General features: G+C 39.5%; 1 protein-coding gene across 1 annotated transcript; it reads left to right on the plus strand.

The window, feature by feature from the left end:
* Window positions 1–1,256: 1,256 nt before the first annotated feature.
* Window positions 1,257–20,097, plus strand: LOC122535296 (CD151 antigen-like). Its single transcript, XM_043666714.1, has 4 exons — window positions 1,257–1,321; window positions 1,396–1,558; window positions 1,632–1,823; window positions 19,840–20,097. Exons 1-4 carry the CDS (start codon window positions 1,257–1,259, stop codon window positions 20,080–20,082), a joined length of 663 nt encoding a protein of 220 aa, XP_043522649.1. The 3' UTR covers window positions 20,083–20,097.
* Window positions 20,098–20,933: the final 836 nt, after the last annotated feature.

Below are 20,933 nucleotides of genomic sequence, written 5' to 3' on the forward strand. Positions count from 1 at the left end.
CCATTTCGTGATATAAAAATTGATTTCCTCGCAAAGGAGAGGGAAGTTTCTTTCCTGCGACTAATTTCGAACTTGTCAATTCTAGAACAGGCGGCCCGCGCTATCAAATTGAAATAATTGAACGTCTAAAATTCGTATCGTATAATCAAAATTGATTATACGAATAATTGGACAAGAATTTTATTATTTGAATAATTTTAACCGTGAGTATTCGTGATGTCTCTTTTCAGGTGTACCTTTCTCATACGAAGCACACAGAAAATAAAATGAGAACAAAAATTTTAGACGAGCATCTTAAAAATACTTTTCAAGGTATTGCTACTGCCTGTGTCAAACCAAATATTAATGAACTAGTATATGGAAAAAATAAGATGTTCTCATTAAAAGTTTTCATATTTTTCTGATTAATATGAATATATTTTTCTAATCAATGTATTGTTTCACTATAAAATTTGTTTTAATGTAGGTTATATAGGTTTGTAATAATATAGGTTGTATAGGTTATATAGGTTGCATAGATTAGTAATAATATAGGTTATATAGGTTGTATAAGGTAATAATAATATAGGTTAAAGGGTTATAATATAGGTTGTACAGATTAGTAGTAATATAGGTTATATAGGTTAGTAATAATGTAGGTTATATAGGTTGTATAAGGTAATAATAATATAGGTTATAGGGTTATATAATAATATAATATAATATATATAATAATAATATAGGTTATAAGTTATATAGTAATATAATATAGGTTGTATAGGGTAATAATAATATAGGTTATATAGAGTAATAATAATAGATTATATAGATTAGTAATAATATAGGTTATATAGATTATATAGGTTATATAGGTTGTAATAATATTTGCTGTATAATAATATAGGTTATATAGATTATATAGGTTGCAATAATATTTGCTATATAATAATATAGATTAGTAATAATATAGGTTATATAGGTTGTATAGGGTAATAATAATATAGGTTATATAGGTAATATAGAGTAATAATAATATAGGTTATAGTAATAATAGGTTATATGGATTACATTGATAAAAAAAATAATAATAAAAATAAACAATGCGCGGCCCTCGACAAATTTTTGTTGGTCAATCAACATCTAAAAAGTTAGACACCCATGCTCTAGAAGTTTACATTCTCCAATTATCCGGACTTCAATCACTAGCCGAGCCCGCGCTAGTATCGCTTCCGCTCCGTATAATTCGGATCGAATGGATCGATTAATCGAATCCAGACATGTTGATTGTATCTCGCGGGGAACTGGCAACTTTCCGCAACAGCGGCGGCGGCGGCGTGGACAAGTTTGCGTAGAATGTGCACACGGTGATGGCTTAACAAGTTCGGCGCGATGGGTGAAATACAATTAACCGGGAAGGCCAACTGCGGCGAATCGCTTAGCCCGCGTGCGCGCGCGTTTATTTGAGAGAAAAACAGACAGACATTCCTCGCTATCTGGCGCGAGTGTTGATTTTGTTTCAACTGCGCGCGAGAAGGAGCGTATTCGATTTAACGTTTCACCTCTTTACGCATGGGCGCCGGTGAGTAGTTAAAGATTAACAGAGACGTGCCGAGCTTGAACGTGTTCTGAACCGGGTTTTATTTTTGTTTCAGTTATCTGGACTGGTGGTGGGCGGGATCGGTATCTGGACGGTGATTTCGAAGCACAGCTACGTGTCCCTGATGACGACCTCGACGTACCCGGCACTGGCGTACGCTTTGATCGTAGCAGGTGTCCTGGCTGTGGTCGGTAGCTGGCTGGGATGTGGCGGCGTTACCTCTGAAAATAGATGCGTTCTTCTTATAGTAAGTAATCGATGGATTATTCTGCTGCTTTGCCGCGGCGAAATATTCCCTTTTTCGGCCTCCGCCAGTCTCGACTGATTTAGCAATTAGTTCTTTTTCTCTTTTCACTTTTCTCCTTTCTTCTCTCAGTTCTTTCAACGTGTACAGCAACGAGCGCGATGAAACAGTGAAAAAAAAATCGTCGATAATTTAAACTGACGTAACTTTCAGGTTTCGTTTTAATGCCTGGAGCCTTTTACAGTTGACAGTCGTGAGCTCGTTTTTTTTTTTTTTTTTTTTTATATTAGCGAGCGGAAAAGTGAGGATATAATTTTCTTCTCGAAAATTGTCAAAATTCAAACGCGTGTCACATTCGCTTGTAACTAATATCTGGTTAGATCGTAAGAGAAGATAATTTTGTCGCTTCTTTTTTTTAATTTCATACAGTGAAGGTAATCTCACAAATTGTTCCAACACAAAAAATCGTTTTCTATTTGAGAAGAATTTGAAATATAAATCAGTTCGTTAGTTAATATTACGTAGTTTCTTCTTGTTTTCATTCGCTGCTGCATTCTTTTTATTCGTCTTACAAGAAACTGGTATTTTATCTCTAGTGGTTTCTTATCTGAGAAAGCGAACCCGGGTGCCTTCATTCCCGGATATCTGGCACAAGTAGTCGACTATTTATAATAACTACTAATAACGTCTATACCGCTGCGGGTAAAAGGAATCAAAAAGTATGAAAGATTATGCAAGTCGTTCGTTATAAAAGAAAAAAATAGATAGTATCGAAGTCTTGGAAATAATAGTGATAATAATATATAAGTCTTAAAAATAATAACATACAAGTTTCAAAAAATAACGGCGATAATAATGTCGAGATCGATTTAAAAGAAAGCTGTGTTGCGAATAACCAAGGCCAGGTAACGAAGCAAAGTCTCAGGCAGACTGTAACATCGATCTATTCCCAACAGAATGATGTAAGTGAAGTTACTCGATTCACCGTCTCTTCACGACCTCTGAATCTATTTTAGCGAGGGATCTTACCGTGGTGTGGATCGAATCGGAAACGGTGCTCGTGCATCACCGTAGGATTCATCGCTTTGTCGAGAGCATATAACATCGTTGATGGTAGCACGGTGTCTCTTATCGATCATGCGCTTCCGTGCCGGCCATTTATCAGGGTGCCACTATTGTCTGATTAATTAATTCTCCGGTCGGGGTAAACGCGCGTAGCCGAGTAAGAGAGAGAGAGAGAGAGAGAGAGGCAAAGATAAAGCAGAGGATATAGGAGGTTGTAACATTAGGGAAACCAGCCACTCGAGCTATCGTTTTCGGAATTGCCTCTATAGCCACCGGTAGCAGATGCTCTTCGGTTAACAGGGCGATCGTTTCACGAAACTTTTGAGCGTATTCTCAGCTCGAAACTATTTGGAAGCTCGCTGCTTTTATTGCGTAACGAAGTACATACGTACCATTGCAGCCTCGCGTTTTTAATCTTCGAATTGTGGATCCAGGAATCCAAATATTTACGCGCTGTTTACTGCATTGTTTATTAATATAAAGACGAACCAGCGGCAATTCGAATCTCGAGGCGAGTCGAATAAAGTCTCGACTTCGATTTTTCTACACAAACGAAAACGGTTGGAAAAATATTTTTTCTTTGGACTCTTGATTCACCGTATCGAGAACTCGGTATAATCAAAGATCGAAATTAATGAGTTCTTTTCGTTTCCAAAAAAAAATTCGAATTTATGTCTTTCGTATAAAAAAGAAATATCTGCCTTTGTGGAACACTTCTCATAGGACAGATACGTATTTTAGAATCTGTAGTAATAAAAATTCCACGGAATTCCATTTAATTAAAAATCCATTTTTATGCTCATTGAATAGCATTCAGTATCTGCTACAAAATATCGAGAACTTTTTTAATATTGATGGACTGATTATGCGTTGCTCCGACAGAAAAATTTTCATTTTCATTTCATTTCGCAAGTTCCATTCTGTCTGAAACTTTTCTTTCCAAGAACATTTATCCGTTCTCAGTCTGAGTCGCTGTAATAAAAAAAAAAAATTCTATGATCCACGTGCGTTTCGTACAGAACAAGTATTTCATTCTACAACTCTTTCTTAACTCTTTTGATCGCTCAACACGTACAACGCTATAACGATTTAACATCGAAGATGAAGAAAGAAGCCAAATGTCGCTCGCACTCTTCGCTTAATTACTCTACGATCTCTCTCTCTCTCTCTCTCTCTCTTTTCCGTTTCGAAAAACGTACAAGCGAAAATTTCATTTATGATATAAACGTTCGAGTGGAGGGGGCGGAAGAAGAGAATACTCGCGATGGCAATTAAAATGGCGCGCCGCCATTGAGAGGAACATTCTCGTCCGAGCGTTAAAAAAAAAGAAAAGAAAAAGGAAAAGAAACGAAAGAAAGAAGAAAAAAAAGATTTCACGAAGTTCCGTTTCCGGGGCAGCTTCAACGCTCATCTACGAGCCTCGTTTCTTTCTCGGCTACACGGGGCTGAACTTCCCTTTGACTCGCATCGCTGCCCCCGACATTATTGCTCCAGGCACCGGAGACTTTGTCCGCTGCTAAGCTCGCTTTCACGACGAAAATGAAGGAATGGAATAGCGAAGGCGAGTGCTTGAAAGGCTGCTCGTTTACCTTGCGTTATCGATTGTTCCTTCCCAATTGCAGATTCTGGCCGATCTTGCAAAGCCCGCTTGTTTCACTTCGTGTTTCGCCTTCCCGTACAACGTTTGAAAAACTTAACAAACACCATTGGTGATATCGATATTGGTTCAGGTTGAGGATGAGATTTTTGGAAATCAGGGAATAGACTTATCACGGTTTATTGGAATTGGCGGTGGATTAAAAAACATAACCATCGGACGGGAAGATCGCCAAGTATCGTTCGATCTTACAAATGACAACGTGATTAAAAAAATATACATTTTTGGGATTGAAAACGATTAACGCACGATGATTAATTTATTAAGTCTTGTACAACAACACAGTGAATTCCAAAAGTATTAGTATTCAGCACCCGGAATTTCGAACGATGAATATATTTTTAGAATATAAAAGAGTCCTGATTATATCTCGATGTATGTACAACGACGATCGCAAACGTATTGAGTGTCCAATGTTTCGAAAAATTCGACGAAGTCTTAGAATTTTTTTCCAATTATTGTCGTTCAATAAATTTTAATAATCTTCTAGTTGTTTAATAATAATAAATTTTTTTCTTGGCGAAGAAGAATCGTACAACAAATTTTAGAGGATCGTTGTAAAGAAGAGGCTTCAGTTCTTCAAATTTATGGTAGATTCAGTTATGAAAAAAATGTTTTCAGAAACGTTTGAATTTATAGCATATATTTTTGAACATATTTATATATATTTGTATATATATATTTATGTATCTTTACTTTCCCACTTACCACCAGACATGAAAACGTTCCAAGTGCGAGGGATAAATTCAAGATTCGCGCTTTAAAACCACACCAGGTTTGTTGCTGAGTTCCGTGCGTGATTTCTCATTACGAAATTACAACACTTCAGCTACTGTTAATTTTTCGAAACGTTGGTAATTCACTTCGTACGTGTAACGTTGCGGTTGCGATACATCCTACGCTTTGCGCGATGTATTATACTACGTACACTCTCCCCGATAAATAAACGGAGCGCAACCTACGATAAAATAAATCCTGTGCCATCGCGTAGCGATGACATGTAACAAATTACTCAATCGCGAGGTTGATTTCACCTTGAACGGATAATCGATCATTTATCGCTTGAATTTCTGGATGAGCTCCTCTCCCCTTGTTTATCGCGGCGCTCGTAACCTTAGCTCTCGCCGTTCCGTCGTCAAAGCGAGATCCGCCAAGGGAAAACAAACGGGGAAGATTGAAAAGAGCGTGCTCCTTTTAAAAATATCCAGATTCGCCGGCGAGTAAGATTAGTTGTTACGGTTGACGCGCGACGTCAAGGATGTTCTCCGCGGAATCGCTTCAAAGCTTCTAATTGCATTGGGGTGTCCGATCAAAGGAACTTTCCCGCCACGGGGGTGGCTGAAGAAGAACCGCGGAACGAAAGAATTCACTTTGAAAGCTCCCCCTGTTACTTACGTCCGCCGTTAACGCAATTCATCGGCGGTTCAACGCATTGCGTCACGTTTTCGTTTGTCTGATCCGACTTGTTCCTCCATCGCGTTGTTAAACAAAATGATTCAACCCGGCGCGCGGTGCCCCGTAGTTGGGAATAGCCATGAAACGGAGCGTTTCGCCGTGGATGGGATGGTAGGAAGCTTGCATCCCTCGAACCTGTCTGTTGTTTCTCTGTCTGAAAACTAGCGTTTCCAGCTGAGCTATAAATTGTACTTAAGCGAGAATTAGCGCGGCACCGCGCTGGTATCTCGCAGTGCCATTGAGGCTGCAACCTTGCCGGACTGGCTCACGCTTAATTCCACATAAATGATAGTTAAATTCTACCAACAACCCTCGCTTACCACACGGCGAGATCCCATGGAAACAGATTCCCCTCAGTTTCGAATTACCACTGATCGATCGACGACGATCATTTAACCCGGGGGACTGTGTCGTTTTGCCTTTTCTCGATTTGCTGGAAACGACGTCGTTTCATCGCGGTTCTTCGACGCGGTGCACCATATTCCCATGGCGCTAAACGACAAATTGTCATCGTTAGCCGGCGAAACGTAGAAATTTATCGCCTGTACACCCGATAACGCTCTCAGCGTTGCATCCGCCGTAAACTAACTATTTACGAGGCTGACGTTTCCGGTGCGAGTAATAACAGCTATCGTTGCGTATTTACCAACGTGATCAAAATCCACGCGGAAGAGATTTTCCTTCCCCCCCCCTCCCCCCCTCCCGCTCCCTCCCCCAATTCTGTTGTTCGACTCTTTTCAAATTGTCACCCCGTCATCAACGAGCAGATCTCGAACTCTGTAATCATCTCACGTCCGCGTTGAATCCTCTGATAAATACCAAGCCGCCGCTACGTTTCCGGCCGAGCGAGATCGCGTTGCAAATCGAATCATCGGCAATCCGTCAAATTAATTCGGCCTTCAAACTGCGTTGCATAATCAGTGGCTGTGTAATTTACTACGATCGAAATGCCTGCACTTGTCGAAGCTGGGCAGCAATTTGCCCAACGAGCGCGCGATAGAAGGTCAAACTCGACGCAAACGATACGCCTAATTCACGATCGCGCGCCCTCGCTGATCGTAATTAGCGAGCCTGCGTACATTAACGAAACGTATCGCTTTAATTAGTTGGTAACCAACTGCGTATGGTGGTCGATTTTTTCTCTCTCTCTCTCTCTCTTTTCCGCGCCAGTGAATGACGTATCGCGGTGCTGGCATCGGCGGACAGGCCTGGACGCCTCTGGACTGGTTTCCAACCAGTTCCAACTCGTCGTCTCGAGCCGCTCCGGGCGAGACCGCATTACTTCCTAAGTATCCGACGGCCGATCGCGCCACTTACGACCAATTTATGCCCGGGCGAACGCGTCCCGAGTAAGAGGATCGCGCCGCGGAACCGAAGCTCGGTCGATTACCACGCCGATTTGCCGATTTCCAGCCACCTCTCCGATGCCGCCACGGTTTTCTCCGAACAGAGATCCTCTCCCTTTAGGGGTTCTCCCAACAGGGCAGAGCTTTCTGTTGCAATTTTCTCCCTTCCGCGTGAATTGTCACCAACTGAATCGAGAATTGCCGGAATATCGCAAATTAAATTGCAAATGTAAATTGCGAAGCGAAGATGTACAGGGTCACCACATATTGCCGTCTAGATTTACGTCATTGTTATTACGCGTAGCGGAAAATGCTTCGGATGATGTTGAATGGTTTCGAGAGGGGCACGTTTTGATGATGCTGATTTTCTTGTAGGTGGACGTGTAGAGGACATACGGAGGTCGTTAACGTTTTTTTAAATGGAATATATTTTTTATTATATTATGTTACATTATTTTATTTTATTATGTAATAATTTTTATATTAATTACACTTTCATATTTTTTATTTTATTTTTTTGTATTTTATTACACATTTTTCATCATTTACATATATTTTTTTATTGCATCAGTTGATGCACCTTGCATATCCTTTACAAAACAGTATTAACCCATTTATGTTAAAAAGTCATTAGTTTAGGAGATATTTTAATTTTGATTTTGTCAAATCTATGCGTGAAAGACAAAGACAGTATAAATGTAAGAATACTATCCTTCTTCTTCCATGTCTTTCATACGATAATTTTACAAAATTAAAATTAAAATATTAATAGACGTTTCAAACGTAGATATTTCTACGCCAATAATACTGCGCTCGTCCTTCATCGTCTTTCATACGATGAATTATATAAAATCAAAGTTAAAGTGTCCCCTAAACTAATAGTTTTTCAACATATACAGGTTAATACTTTTCTGACCTGCTGTATCGACTGATGCAAAAAAAAAAAAATTGCATAATTATACTTCAAAAAATAGTAATGACCTTACTGCCTTCTCAGAACAGAAAAAAAATGCATTTTTTGAACGACGAATAGTTTCGGAAATATGCGTTTGTAGCTCAAAATGGAACACCCTGTATATATGCTTCCGCGAACACGATGTTTTCTCTTGGCTTGGGAAACTTCGCGGAACCAACGTCGGCAGTTTGCTTAAATTTTCTCTCCGCCGATACCAAAAATGTACTCGGGAGTAAAGCGAAATCTCTTCCACCTCACCCCCGATCATGACTTGTATCGAACTTTGTATCTCTCTCGATGATAATGTCAGATTATACAACGAATATACAATTATACAAAGACAATTATATTATACAAAGAATATACAATTATACAATTCGATTATAATTATTTAAAATCGTTGCAATTCATCTGACTCTTTCGACAGCTCGAACAACAGTCAATAGACTACCGTCTTTACTTCTGAGTGACATTTATATAGTCTTCGGATAATATTCTTGTTCTTTTTAGGGATCTCGATTCTTAGAAGGTCCGAGGATCCTTTGTATAGGTTTTATTTTTTCTTTCTTTTTCAATACAAATTCTACGTACTACCGATTTTCTTTACAATAGTATTAAAAATCAACGTAGTTCGTTCGTTGCAACTGTCCACGTGTCATGTTCGCCATCGCGTTGTTACATTGCAAGGGTGTAATTATAATCAAAATTATACCGTACGATTTTACAGAATACCTTTGTTCGAACAAGACGAGAACTATCGATGCAGAAAAATATTACAACGCTGGCTACAATACTTGCTAAAAATTTATGTCCTCTTTGCTATATATCCTTGTCGATTTGTACTTTATCCTTGGCCAAAGTATTTTAGGATTTAGGATCATAACTAATTCCCAACGGGCTAAAGAAGCAGCTAACTCACCCTCGACCATTACACCACGAAATTTTCGTCTAAACCATAATCAGAAATAGATTTTTTTTAAAGAAGACAATTCTACCAAGACACGACCAAGTTGTAATCTCAAGGAACATAACAAAATTCACTCACCAGTATCTCCTCAACAAAGAAGACCCAACTTGTAATTTGTGCAAAGTTCAATTGACAATGGAACATATTATTGTCCAGTGCAAAAAGTACACCACGAATAGACATCAACTCAAACCTAAGTCTTTCCCTGACTAACAACCCCCGAAGGATAAAGAAAAGCGGCCTTAAAATTGACACACCTTCCAAGACTAAGTCTAACCTAAGTCAAAACCTCTGTAATAAATTATTATACAAGATTTAGTTAAAATTACAAGATTTAGCTCCAGGTCGCTAATAATCCAAGTGTTGGTTGATACGACTATGAATAATGAAAATAAAAAGGAAAGAGAGAGAGAGAGAGAGAGAGAGAGAGAGAGAGAGAAAATTCCTAACAATGTCTCCATTCGGACTTCATGAAATTTTCTTGAAAATTAGCGGAAAATCCGTGAAATCGCCGAAGAGGACCTGCGCCAAAAAAAACTTGCGGGCGATTCGTCGCCGTAATTTGCGACTAACTTACGGTTGCGCGATCAATATTCAAACGACCGGAGGGAAGGGAAGAAAAAGTTGGCCGATAGCTTGGTGGAACCGAGGCGAGGCTCGTTAAAGTCGGCGTTTTACGCGGGAGGAACGTAAAAGGAGATCCCCGGAGGGATCATCGGCGATATCTCCTTGTTAAAACGTGTCCACGTCGCGGTGTAACGAGGCCGTCTCCCCCGATAGCGAATCTAGGGATCTGGTTGCCCGGCTTCGTTCACCTTCGGCACGCACGAAACCCGCGATACCCGTGATTACGCCGTCGCGCGCCATCCGTATACGGATGGAAAATATATCGCGACCGCCTTATCCGGCGCTTTTATATTTACTTTACATGAAATACAGTGCGCGGGCGAGATAAATGCGCGTGCTGGTTAGCCAGCAGTCGATCGAGGCGGCAGCGTTAAGAGACAAAGGGTATCCTTTCCCAGGATCGGGACCTCATTATACGAATACGCCTTCTCTTCGAGAACCACCGTTCGTCCATAACGATTTGGAAGTTGGGCGAGACTCATTGCAGCAAACCCTCTAGTTTGGCCTTGGTCGAATTCAAATTCGTGTCGGACAGAAAGAGTTTGAAAAAATAGAGAAGTGGACGATAGTACATACTGTCACGTTAGACGAAGGATTGTCAACTGCTACGTCTTCGTAAAAAAAAAAAAAAAAAATATATAACACAAGTCCAGTTGGCGAAATTTTCTGTTTTGACAGCGTGAATGGGTCTTTATAATCGCTTCTAACATCTTGCCGTATCAATGTTCCTTTCCGAAAGGAATGTTTTATTTCCTGAATATAATTATACAGAGGTGGACACAAAAAGTGTCCGCTCGATGAAAAATTGTCTGTACTTTGAACTTATAACTTATAACTTTGTAAGGAAAATTGAAGTTGATCTCGTTTGAAAGTTTCCACTTTGACAGTATTATGTTAGTATTTCCTTTTTTTTTTTTTCCTTTTTTTTTCAAATGATGTTTTCACGTCGCGTAACAAGTGAAAAAGCAAGGATACTTTTGTATTGTCGAGTGTTGTGAAAATTCGAGTGCCTCTGTAAAAACGTTAAAAAAATTTTCTCGTGATTAAGTCCTGAAGATTGGAGTCTCCCCTTCAAACTTGCAAGGACATTTCCTCTCGTCATTTTATTAAATTTCGGACATTAGAGATTCTTTTGAATTTTTGTCGTTTAACTGTGACCGTTTTCAAGGTTCGGTAAAATGGTGAAAAAGAAATCGTACAGCAAATTCTAAACGGTGATTTCGAAATAGAAAATTTTCAGTGATTCTGGAGGCATTTAAATTTTTACAGTACATAATTGTACATAATTTTGCTTCGCGAATTTTCAAAAACAGTTTAAAATATCGTAAATTTTTCATCGAGCGTGCAAATACTTTCGTATAAGAGCAAATTCTATTTCGTCATAGAAGATTGGTAATTAAGAGATGTTGCTCGAACAAGTGGAAGAAACTTTGTAGGATTTTAACTTTGTGAAATTTTCTAGCCAAAGCGGTGAAAAGTCGTTCAAACATTCTCTGCACGAGAGAATTATATAGAAATTTGCACGTTCGTGGTCCTGACACTGGATGTGATCAGCTGATCTCTGATGTTCATCTGAAATCTCGTATCTTCTTGCGTGTTCCCCACTCCGCGACGATTCGGCCATTTAATGTTTCCTTAATTGCACACCGCTGCTTGAGCCAGCCATTCCTCAAGCATGCTCGAGAGTTTCTTGCGCCGGATTATTTTGCGGCTCTCTTAGAAGACTCGGACACGTTCTCCGACGATTTCTCGAGCGCCATGTCCTCGAGGGGTTGCAAATCTTCTCGACGCTGGCGTGCGTCGCCATCGGGGACAGTGTGATGTTGAACCAGGTGTGTTTTTCAGAACGTACGAGCCTTATTGTTAGAGGACAATATTATGATTTACGCTCTGCCTGTTCGAAATTCGTCAAAGAAATTTCGATCGTACCCCAACCTAGCTTAACCCTCGAATGAGCAACGCGGCGTGTCGACATCGGGTCACTTTTGACCCCATAGCTGAATTTTTACTACACTTGCTTTGCACCTAACTTTTTGGTGCTGGATGTTATCTAACAATGTTTATAATATGGGGAGGAGAGGAGTTTGTTTAAAAAATGTAAAATTTTATAAACATAATTTTTTTATTTATGTGCACTGCGTACGTACAAGGTTATTGTGTTTTATTGCATGCTCTTTGCATATAAATCGTAAACATTTGGCACATTTGGTATCATATTTATTATCATTGCCTGTACATATACAGCATCTGGAGACAACAAATGCAAATCTAGAAGAGATACTGATTGAAGAAGGTGGGAAAGAAGCGGTAAAATGGCTTAGGCGAATAGAAAGGAGAAAGAAAGATAAAGAGAGACAGGGAGAATGCAAAAGAAGAGATAATGCAAGTCTAGAAGGAAGAGAGCAACAAAATAAACATGAAATAAAATGAAAGAATTAGATTAAGATACTTAAGTAGACAAAAGAATAGCATAGTCAAGATAAATATGAGCATTGGATAAAGCAAAATAGGATACAAAAATATTGCATGTAAAATTTAGGATAAATGCAATGTTAGAAATGTGCAATGTTAAGAGAAATAAATGTAAAAACCAAAGTCAGTTTCAAGGCCAAAGAGGCTGAAATAAATATATACGTGTATAGCATCTGGATCTTTTTCAGTTCTGGGTCAACGGTGACCCGAGAGTTAATTAACGGGTGACGTACGATCAAAGTCGATATGAGCACGGATCGCAAGAAAGTTATCAAGCGTTTCGGACGTACAAAGAAGCAAAGACAAGGTCTGCAGATTTTGCGTCGGGATGGACGTTCTAATTTTTCATTTCAGCGACCACGATGAATTTTTCAGCCGCCTGGTTATCGGACACTCGCGAAGCGCCGCTCGTTTTCCCTCGGATTTCTCGTTCCGCGATTATCCGGAATTTTTCCATTTTATTCGCCTCGTTCGCGATATTTCGGCAACGAGGAAAAAAACGAAAGAAACGGATGGGGAGCCGGGTTACGGTCCAGCATGCGACTGAAATCAGATTGTCGATTCCACTCAATTGGAGAATCTTGATTTCCAATTGATTCCTCCGTCCCGTTTTTTTCTTTCTTTTTTCGTTTTTTCCCCCCGAAGCTGGCAGCATTAACCTAGCGCAGCAGTTGCCAATCACCCGACCGAGCAATGGATGCAGTTTTTTCCCCATTATGTCACCGGTAATTGGAACATTTTTGGACGAAGCGAATCTCGCCTCGCGAGCCGTCGATTATCTTTTTACCCGTTCGTGAAAATCACTTTTCCGATCGGGGCCCGTATGAAAAGCGAAACGACAGTTCGTCCGCAGTAGGGAAAAAACTCGTGGAAACAATGTTTTTATTTCTCTCGGACAGATTTTCTCGCTCGTCTATTCATGGTACACCCGAAATTCGTGTACGGGTTTCCTACGGGTTTTTCGACGTCGTTTCAACATGGCGGTTGCGTGCTGTTTCGAAACCACCGGAGTCGCGCTGTCGACCTGTCGCGAATTTAGGACCCACAAGTGAAACACGATAGAAACTGACCGATCGAAGATGGATCGCGCGCCGCCGAGAGCGGTTGCGTTGTTTCGGACCCACGGTCTTTTGCTTTTCCTTTCTCCGTGGATGTTTTGCTCCCTTTCACCACCTGCGCGCCACGACGGCACGAGCGAATCGTCTCATTAGCCGACGCCATATACGGCGTTCAATTAAAATTTTTCCCCACCGCCGCAACTATCGAGTAGGTAAATCCCGATAACAAACGGCCGCCGCGCCGCGTGGTATTTCGAAGGAAAGCGTGGAGACGTTTGCGTTTGCGTTTGCGTTTACGCGGCAGAAGCAAAAGGCGAATAACCAACGGTCTCAGCCTGCCAACCGATCGATCGATAACGCGATCTATCGCGAAACAAAGTCGCCGAATTCTTATTCGAATACTTTTTCTTTGAAAATTCTTTTTGTTATAAATGTAGTATCGTAGTTATTATGTTTATTATGTTTATTATATTATTATATTTTTAGTTGCGTTTAATTATACTAGATGGCCTGTAGGAAAAGAAAATATAAATGCGATTAGAGTCGTGAGAAAGTGTCGAGAGAGTAGTTGACAAAGAGTTGATTGTGTGTCAGAAAAAAGAATTTATTTGAGTTATAAATTTGTGTTGTTTGTCTTGTCCAATTATCTGTCGTTTTGTCACTAACATTGTTATTAAATAAATATTATTTATATTTTATCTGTACATAAATATGTACATGAAGTGCATAACTGTAGCAACGACGACAAATAATTTCAACTGATATAACTGATATAGCGGTCCTAACTTTGGTTTTAAAGCGCGAACCTTCTGTTTCAATAGTCGTGACTTTACATTTACGCGCAGGCATAAAAGAATTTTCTCATGGATAAATTTACCCCGGTTCTGAAGATGAAAGTTCTCTCTTTGCAACGACGACCTCTTAAAACTCGCTGCACGATTTCTTTTCTTCGCCATTTTACTTGAACTTTGAACGTTAAGGTCAAACGGCGAAACCAGTTAGGATTTCTTTCGAATTTTTGCCTAATATTCAACTGATGAAAAGAACATTGTACAACAAGTTCCGAAAGGAAGACTTCAATCCTCAAAATGATCTACTTACGAAAACTGTTTTTTCTTACACAAATCTGAATTTCCACAATTTTCGAGAAAAAAATTAATTGTAAGCTACGTGACGTAAAATCGTCTTTTAAAAAAAAAAAAAAGGAAAAAACGAACTCACGAAAATGAGACCAAGTGGATATCATTATGTGAAGTTGTAACGTTATATAAAACTTGAGGACCTTGACCACGGAAATACCACCGGAATTTTGCAAACGATCGACTGTCTTAACCACTTGCGCTGGCACCTGATTGCGGACCATAACGAGTGACCGAACCGTATACAATAATTCGTCGCTTTCTTTTCGAACTCGTCGGTGCGATATCACTGGATAGAAATTATCGAAAAGTAATAAATTTATTATTTGCTTTACCTATTTCGTTTTACTTAAATATACTTAGAACTGAGAATATACTACAATTTTGGGGCAAAAATTCTCAAAAAAAAGAGGTTAACTGCTTGCGCTGGCAACTGGTTGCGGACCATAACGAGTGACCGAACCGTATACAATAATTCGTCGCTTTCTTTATCTTTTAAACTCTTCAGTATGATATCACTCGATAGAAATTACTGAGAAGTAATAAATTTATTATTTGTTTTGCCTGGGTTATACTTAAATATATTTAAAAGCGAGAAAATATTACAATTTTAGGACAAAAAAATTCTCGACGTGCGCGGCACGTCGTTCCAGCGCAAGTGGTTGACTTCTTGCGCTGGCAACTGATTGCGGACCATAACGAGTGACCGAACCGTATACAATGATTCGTCGCTTTCTTTTCGAACTCGTCGGTGCGATAGAAATTATCGAGAAGTAATAAATTTATTATTTGTTTTGCCTAGGTTATACATAAATATACTTAAAAGTGAGAAAATATTACAATTTTGGGACAAAAAATTCTCGACGTGCGCTGCATGTCATTCCAGCGCGAGGTTAAAGCCTTTGTGGAAATCGTGAATTCTTTCTTTTCTTTCTTTTTTTTTTTTTTTATAATCAGTTCAATGATCGATTACATCGCGTTTTCATTGCGCTTTCATTTCACGTCGTTCCGCGACGTCACTTTCGAATAGAATCGTAGCATGTGTCAGGCACGCCGTTTCTGCTCGTGGAATCGATTTATTTGCATTGTCCACGGATATCGGCGGTGATTGCCGCGACCACGGGCCAGTGTTCATGATCGACCGTCTATTCGCTGTCAGCGGTTCTGTCCAATTCTAAACTGTCAATTGCCGTTCCTGCTCGGATGCTGCGGCCAGTATAATGTACTTACATATCGCGCGTGTATGTATGTACGTGGAATTTCAACGTGGCGGCGCAGCACCTGTTTGCAGCGTGCTGTTTTGTTCGTTGGATTTCGTTGGATTCGCCGCTCCCGAGGACAAAGTCTAAGCACGTACGTTCCACTATTTCAACGCGATCGCATTAAATCGCGTTATTTTATTCTCGATGTGTGCAGCGGCGAACGTGAACTTGCGTAGCCTTGTCGAGATTTGTTCCTTTAAACGAAATTTTACGAAATTTTATAAAAAAAATTATAACAACAACTATTTATTTGTAAGATCTTTACGACGACCGTGATTAATTTGTAACAACTGAGATTACAATATATTTTCCGCTACTTTATTTCCTTCTTTCTTTATTTGTCATCAGTGTCAATTTGTAATCAGTCTGAAGTAACAAAATTTCAAAAAATTTACGATATTTTTGTAATTTCGTAACGAAAAGCAACAACGAAATCTGAAGTCATATAAAAGCGTGAAGCTCCTCTGAATTCGTCCCTCGCAAAAATATTTTTATGTCGGGTAGTAAATGGGAAAGCAAAGACACTGTTCTTCCTCGAAAATGCTATAAACTTCGAAACGTTGCTGATAACGTTGAAACGTTTTTTTCATGACTGAATCTACCATAAATTTGATGACTGAAGTCCCTTCTTTACTGAAGATCCTCTAAAATATTCCGTACGATATTTTTTTGTCGCCAAGTTATTGAACGACGAAAATTGAAGAAATTCCAAGACTTCGTCGAATTTTCGTCGTTTTCGAATGTGTCCAAAGTTCAATAACTTGGCGACGAGAATTGTACAGCAGGTTTTTTTTTTTTGTTGTAAAAGAGAAGCTTCAATCTTCAAGTCCATCATGGGTTCAGTGATGAAAAAAATTTTTCAAAAGTTTCGAAGGACGTTTGAATTTATAGCATTCTCGAGAGAAGACAGTATCTTTACTTTCCCACTTTGAAAACATTTCTGTGAAAGTAAAAGCTTCTTTACGTTTGAAAATGAGTCTAGATACGTTTAAATATCGCCAATTTTTTTGAAACATTGGAGATTTCACGCACCTGTGCTTTCTATTACAATTCAAAACATCATATTACGGGTAATATCGTTTCTTGATACTGTACAAAATTTTTTTACAGTTTTAATTTATAATATAATTCAACAATAAGCACGCTAAATGTCATTTATTATATTTAATTAGAACGTAGGTTATGTTATCATAAATGAAATTATTTTACTAGATGATAGTATTTATTTAAAGATAAACGATATTACTTATGGATACCCCTAATAAATGTCGCACGTGGCTGATCTTATTCGTATTCACTATTCACGTTTCCTCGATCGTGAATTAAAAAAATTTTCTTTGAAAATTCCTCCCTTCTGTTCGAAACAATTTCCTAAATCTTGATAGAAAGCGAAAACTCAAAATGGGAGGAGAGGAGCTTCTCCAGGAAATCAGAAAGACCGAACCCCGAGCGTGTTCTTCCTCGATCAGCGCGATCCGCTCGCTGAAAACTTTTCGTCGAAACGATCGACCGCGGCCAGTTGCTCCCGGCCTCTGAATATTCATGGGGGACAGCTCGTCGATGCGTCGATGATTTATATTCATGAAAATTCTAAAACGATTGGCGCAGCGTTTTGCGGCTGTGTAACACGTAACACACGGGCCGAATCTCGCGATGAAGAAACCCACCGTTTAACCTCTTGCACTAGTAACTGGTTCGCGGACCATAACGAGCGACCAAACCGTATTTAGTAATTCGTCGCTTTTTTTTTTTTTTCTTTTGAACTCGTCGGTACGACATCACTGGACAGAAATTATTGAGAAGTAATAAATTTATTATTTGTCTAGGTAATACTTAAATATTGCAATTTTGGGACAAAAAATTCTCGACGTGCTTGGCACGTCATACCAGCGCAAGAGATTAAGAATTTTTACAGTTTCACAGAACTACACTGCTCACAAAAATTAAGAGATATTTCAAAATGAATATGAAGCGATAAAAGAAAAGAAGCATTTGATTTTTTTCATTAAATAAGAAGATTGGAAAATATTACGGTTCGCGGACCATAACGAGTGACCAAACCTTTATACAACTCGTCTTCTTTCTGAACTCGTTCGTGTATCACTGGATAAAAATTACTAAGAAATTAATAAATTTATTATTTGTTTTGTCTGGATTATATTTAAATACGCTTGAAACTCAGAAAATATTGCAATTTTGAGACAAAGAATTCTCGACGTGCGCGGCACGTCATTCCAGCACAAGAAGTTAAGAATCATACTTTTTACAGTTTCACAAAACTACACTGCTCACAAAAATTAAGAGATATTTCAAAATGAGTATAAAGCGATAAAAAAAGGAAGCATTTGATTTTTTTTATTAAATAAGAAGATTGGAAAATATTACGGTTCGCGGACCATAACGAGTGACCAAACCTTCATACAACTCGTCTTCTTTTTGAACTCGTCGGTATATCACTGGATGGAAATTACGAAGAAGTTAATAAATTTATTATTCGTTTCGCCTGGGTTATATTTCAATATACTGAAAACTGAGAAAATGTTGCAATTTTCGGCCAAGTAATCACGTCATTCCAGCGCAAGAGGTCAATTCCGAACGGTCCGACTTGCGTCGGCTTGTCATCGATAGCCAGCTGCGAGTCACTGCGTCAAAAGTTTCTCTCCAACTTTCACGAGACGAGCGAATGGCAAATCCTCTCTTTCTCTTCCTTTCTTCTCGTTTCGAAGAATTCGCCAACTTCATCTCCCTCTCTTTCGCTCGACGTTTTCCAAATGAGATCGCTCGAGACGAGACGAGTCAATTTCTTTTCTCGTAAAACTCCGCTAGAGCCACTGGAGGAACGGAGAAACGCGAGACAACGTGTACGCGATGAGAGGCGAAGCAAATTGCCCAGGCCTCGATTTATTCGTTCGAAAATTAGGGGGGGGGGGGAGGGAGAAACTCGATTTATTCGTCGCGTGCCCCGGGTCGGCCTGTTGACAAGCGCGCCGCATAATTTATCGCGGCGGAAAGGAAACAGGTTGCCGAACACGTTTTCATCGGCGAGTGGCTGGCCGCTGCGCGTTCGTTTGTCGTTTGTTGAAAATTCGATCGCCTCGATTGCGCGTGTTAATGAGTTGCTGGACAAAACCAGGAGGATTTCTCTCCCCGCAGATTTTTTTTTTTCTTTTCTTCTCCGAGTTCTCCTCGGAAGAAAGATCGGGGGAGGGAAGCATTAACCGCGATTTTCCGCATTTGGAGAGGCCGGAAGTCGTTAACGGCGATCGAGATGGTTGGATCGTGGGAGGTACGCGCGCTGGAGAAAACGGCGGATGCTGCTTTCAGGGGGAACGCGGATCATCGACTGCTCGTTCGTTACACGTTAATCACCCCTCCCGAAAATGGCGACATTCTCTGTAAAAGGAGTTGCAGAGAAAGTTAACGCGAACTGACAAAGTTTCCCCTGAAAAATAATTGGTTGAAAAATAATTGGTTCGCAGCGGGTGATTTTTAACCTGTTAACCTGCGACTCGTTGAGGAACAGCTTTGCCCCCACTGTTTCACCATTATTTGCACAATTAATCGTTAACTTTCGATTAATGCATGTTGCGCTTGACTTTTGGTTCTCCAAGAATGTCAGTGTGAATAAATGAATTGACACTGGAACAACTGTGCAAATCATTGTAATTCCAATGACAGTTAAAATAAATAAATAGACTCGTGGAATTACAATCAATTAAAATAAATGGACTCGTCGAGTTTCTGTTCAAAATAAATTAATTGATATTAATTTTAAAAAAACAATTCTCTCCGTCATTTTTAAAAAAAAGAACAAAGTTCAACGATGATCGTAAATTGATGGAGAAGACTGTTGCGAGGGAAACGCAACGTTGGACGAAAGGTTTGTTAATTCGCAAACGGATTATTCCGGCGCCGCGAGATACACAAATACGGAATGATGGATATCGGCTGTTGCGCTGCGTGATCGATCGCTGTTTCGCCAATTCCCTTAAATTCGGTATTCCTTTTGTGCGTAGTACGTGTTCGTGGTGATGCTGGTGTTCGTGCTGGAAGCGGGTGTCGGTGCCCTGGCGCGGCTCTACGAGGAACAAGTCGGTCCTGAATTGAAGATGAACCTTAATCGCACGTTCCTCGAGAACTACGCCATGAGGCGCAAGGAAACTTCGGCGATCGACCAGATGCAGATAGAGGTAAGTACCGACGACGTACACGAGACCCGATCGGACACGAGCGCTCGATCGATCGCTTCGAGAGGGTAAACATTTACCCGTGAAAATAAACAATTTTATTTCGATTACTTACGTTCACGTCCGTCGTTCACGGAATAGTGGCCATGTATTTTTAGGATTTATTGTTACCGATCGTTGTATGAACTCGATCGGATCAATAACAAGAGATTTTTAACAAGACAGCTTTCGGCTTTGCAATCGCAAATCTGTATTTTGATAAGTCGGCAACTCTACGACTTTTTTTTTTGCGTGATAATTTAATGATACTGTAATAACACGGTAGGATATAGACCGAGGCGAATCGGATCGAAACAAGGTATTTGTTTTACTTTCCTTCCTTTTATTTATTGATTTAACAACCAATCAACTGCAATGTGTACTGAATTTTTATTTTGATCAAATTCGCCCTGATATATCTATCCTACGACAATATCTCTATCATTTAAGGTTGATTTTTCAGAAGCGATAGAAGATCGCATGACACATAAAAGCTAATCGAATTTCCATTACAAAATTACTCACATTTTCCTTTTCCTCTCTCTCTCTCTGACTTACATTCCCTCGATATTTTACAGTATATTATTATTTGTATTGTAGGACATCTGGCCGTCGGTTTCTAAACAAATAAACAAATCTCTTCGGTATGCTTCAATGTATTTACGAGAACGCGTTGTAAACATATCAGAGTCCAAACAAATAAATAAATCTCCCCGATGTGGATCGTGTCGTCAACGATCGAAATCGTCGAATCTTTCTCAGAAGTTGTTCCAGCTGTTCCTTGAAAGCCGCTGTAAATAGATGTCACGTCACTTGGCATATAGATCATCAGCATTTCGAGTGCGTTGAATTAAAAAAAAAAAAAAAAGCAAAAAAACTTTTCA

This window comes from Frieseomelitta varia, unplaced genomic scaffold (genome assembly GCF_011392965.1).
Source record: "Frieseomelitta varia isolate USP_RPSP 00005682 unplaced genomic scaffold, Fvar_1.2 scaffold_695, whole genome shotgun sequence".
Taxonomy (NCBI): Eukaryota; Metazoa; Arthropoda; class Insecta; order Hymenoptera; family Apidae; genus Frieseomelitta; species Frieseomelitta varia.

Bases quoted from the DNA above. Each gene is read 5' to 3' on its own strand.
- LOC122535296 (XM_043666714.1), top strand. From the start codon at position 1,257: ATGTTGATTGTATCTCGCGGGGAACTGGCAACTTTCCGCAACAGCGGC. The intron at 1,322-1,395 runs GTTTGCGTAGAA...TTAACCGGGAAG, and splicing joins GGCGGCGGCGGCGTGGACAA to GCCAACTGCGGCGAATCGCT. The intron at 1,824-19,839 runs GTAAGTAATCGA...TTTTGTGCGTAG, and splicing joins ATAGATGCGTTCTTCTTATA to TACGTGTTCGTGGTGATGCT.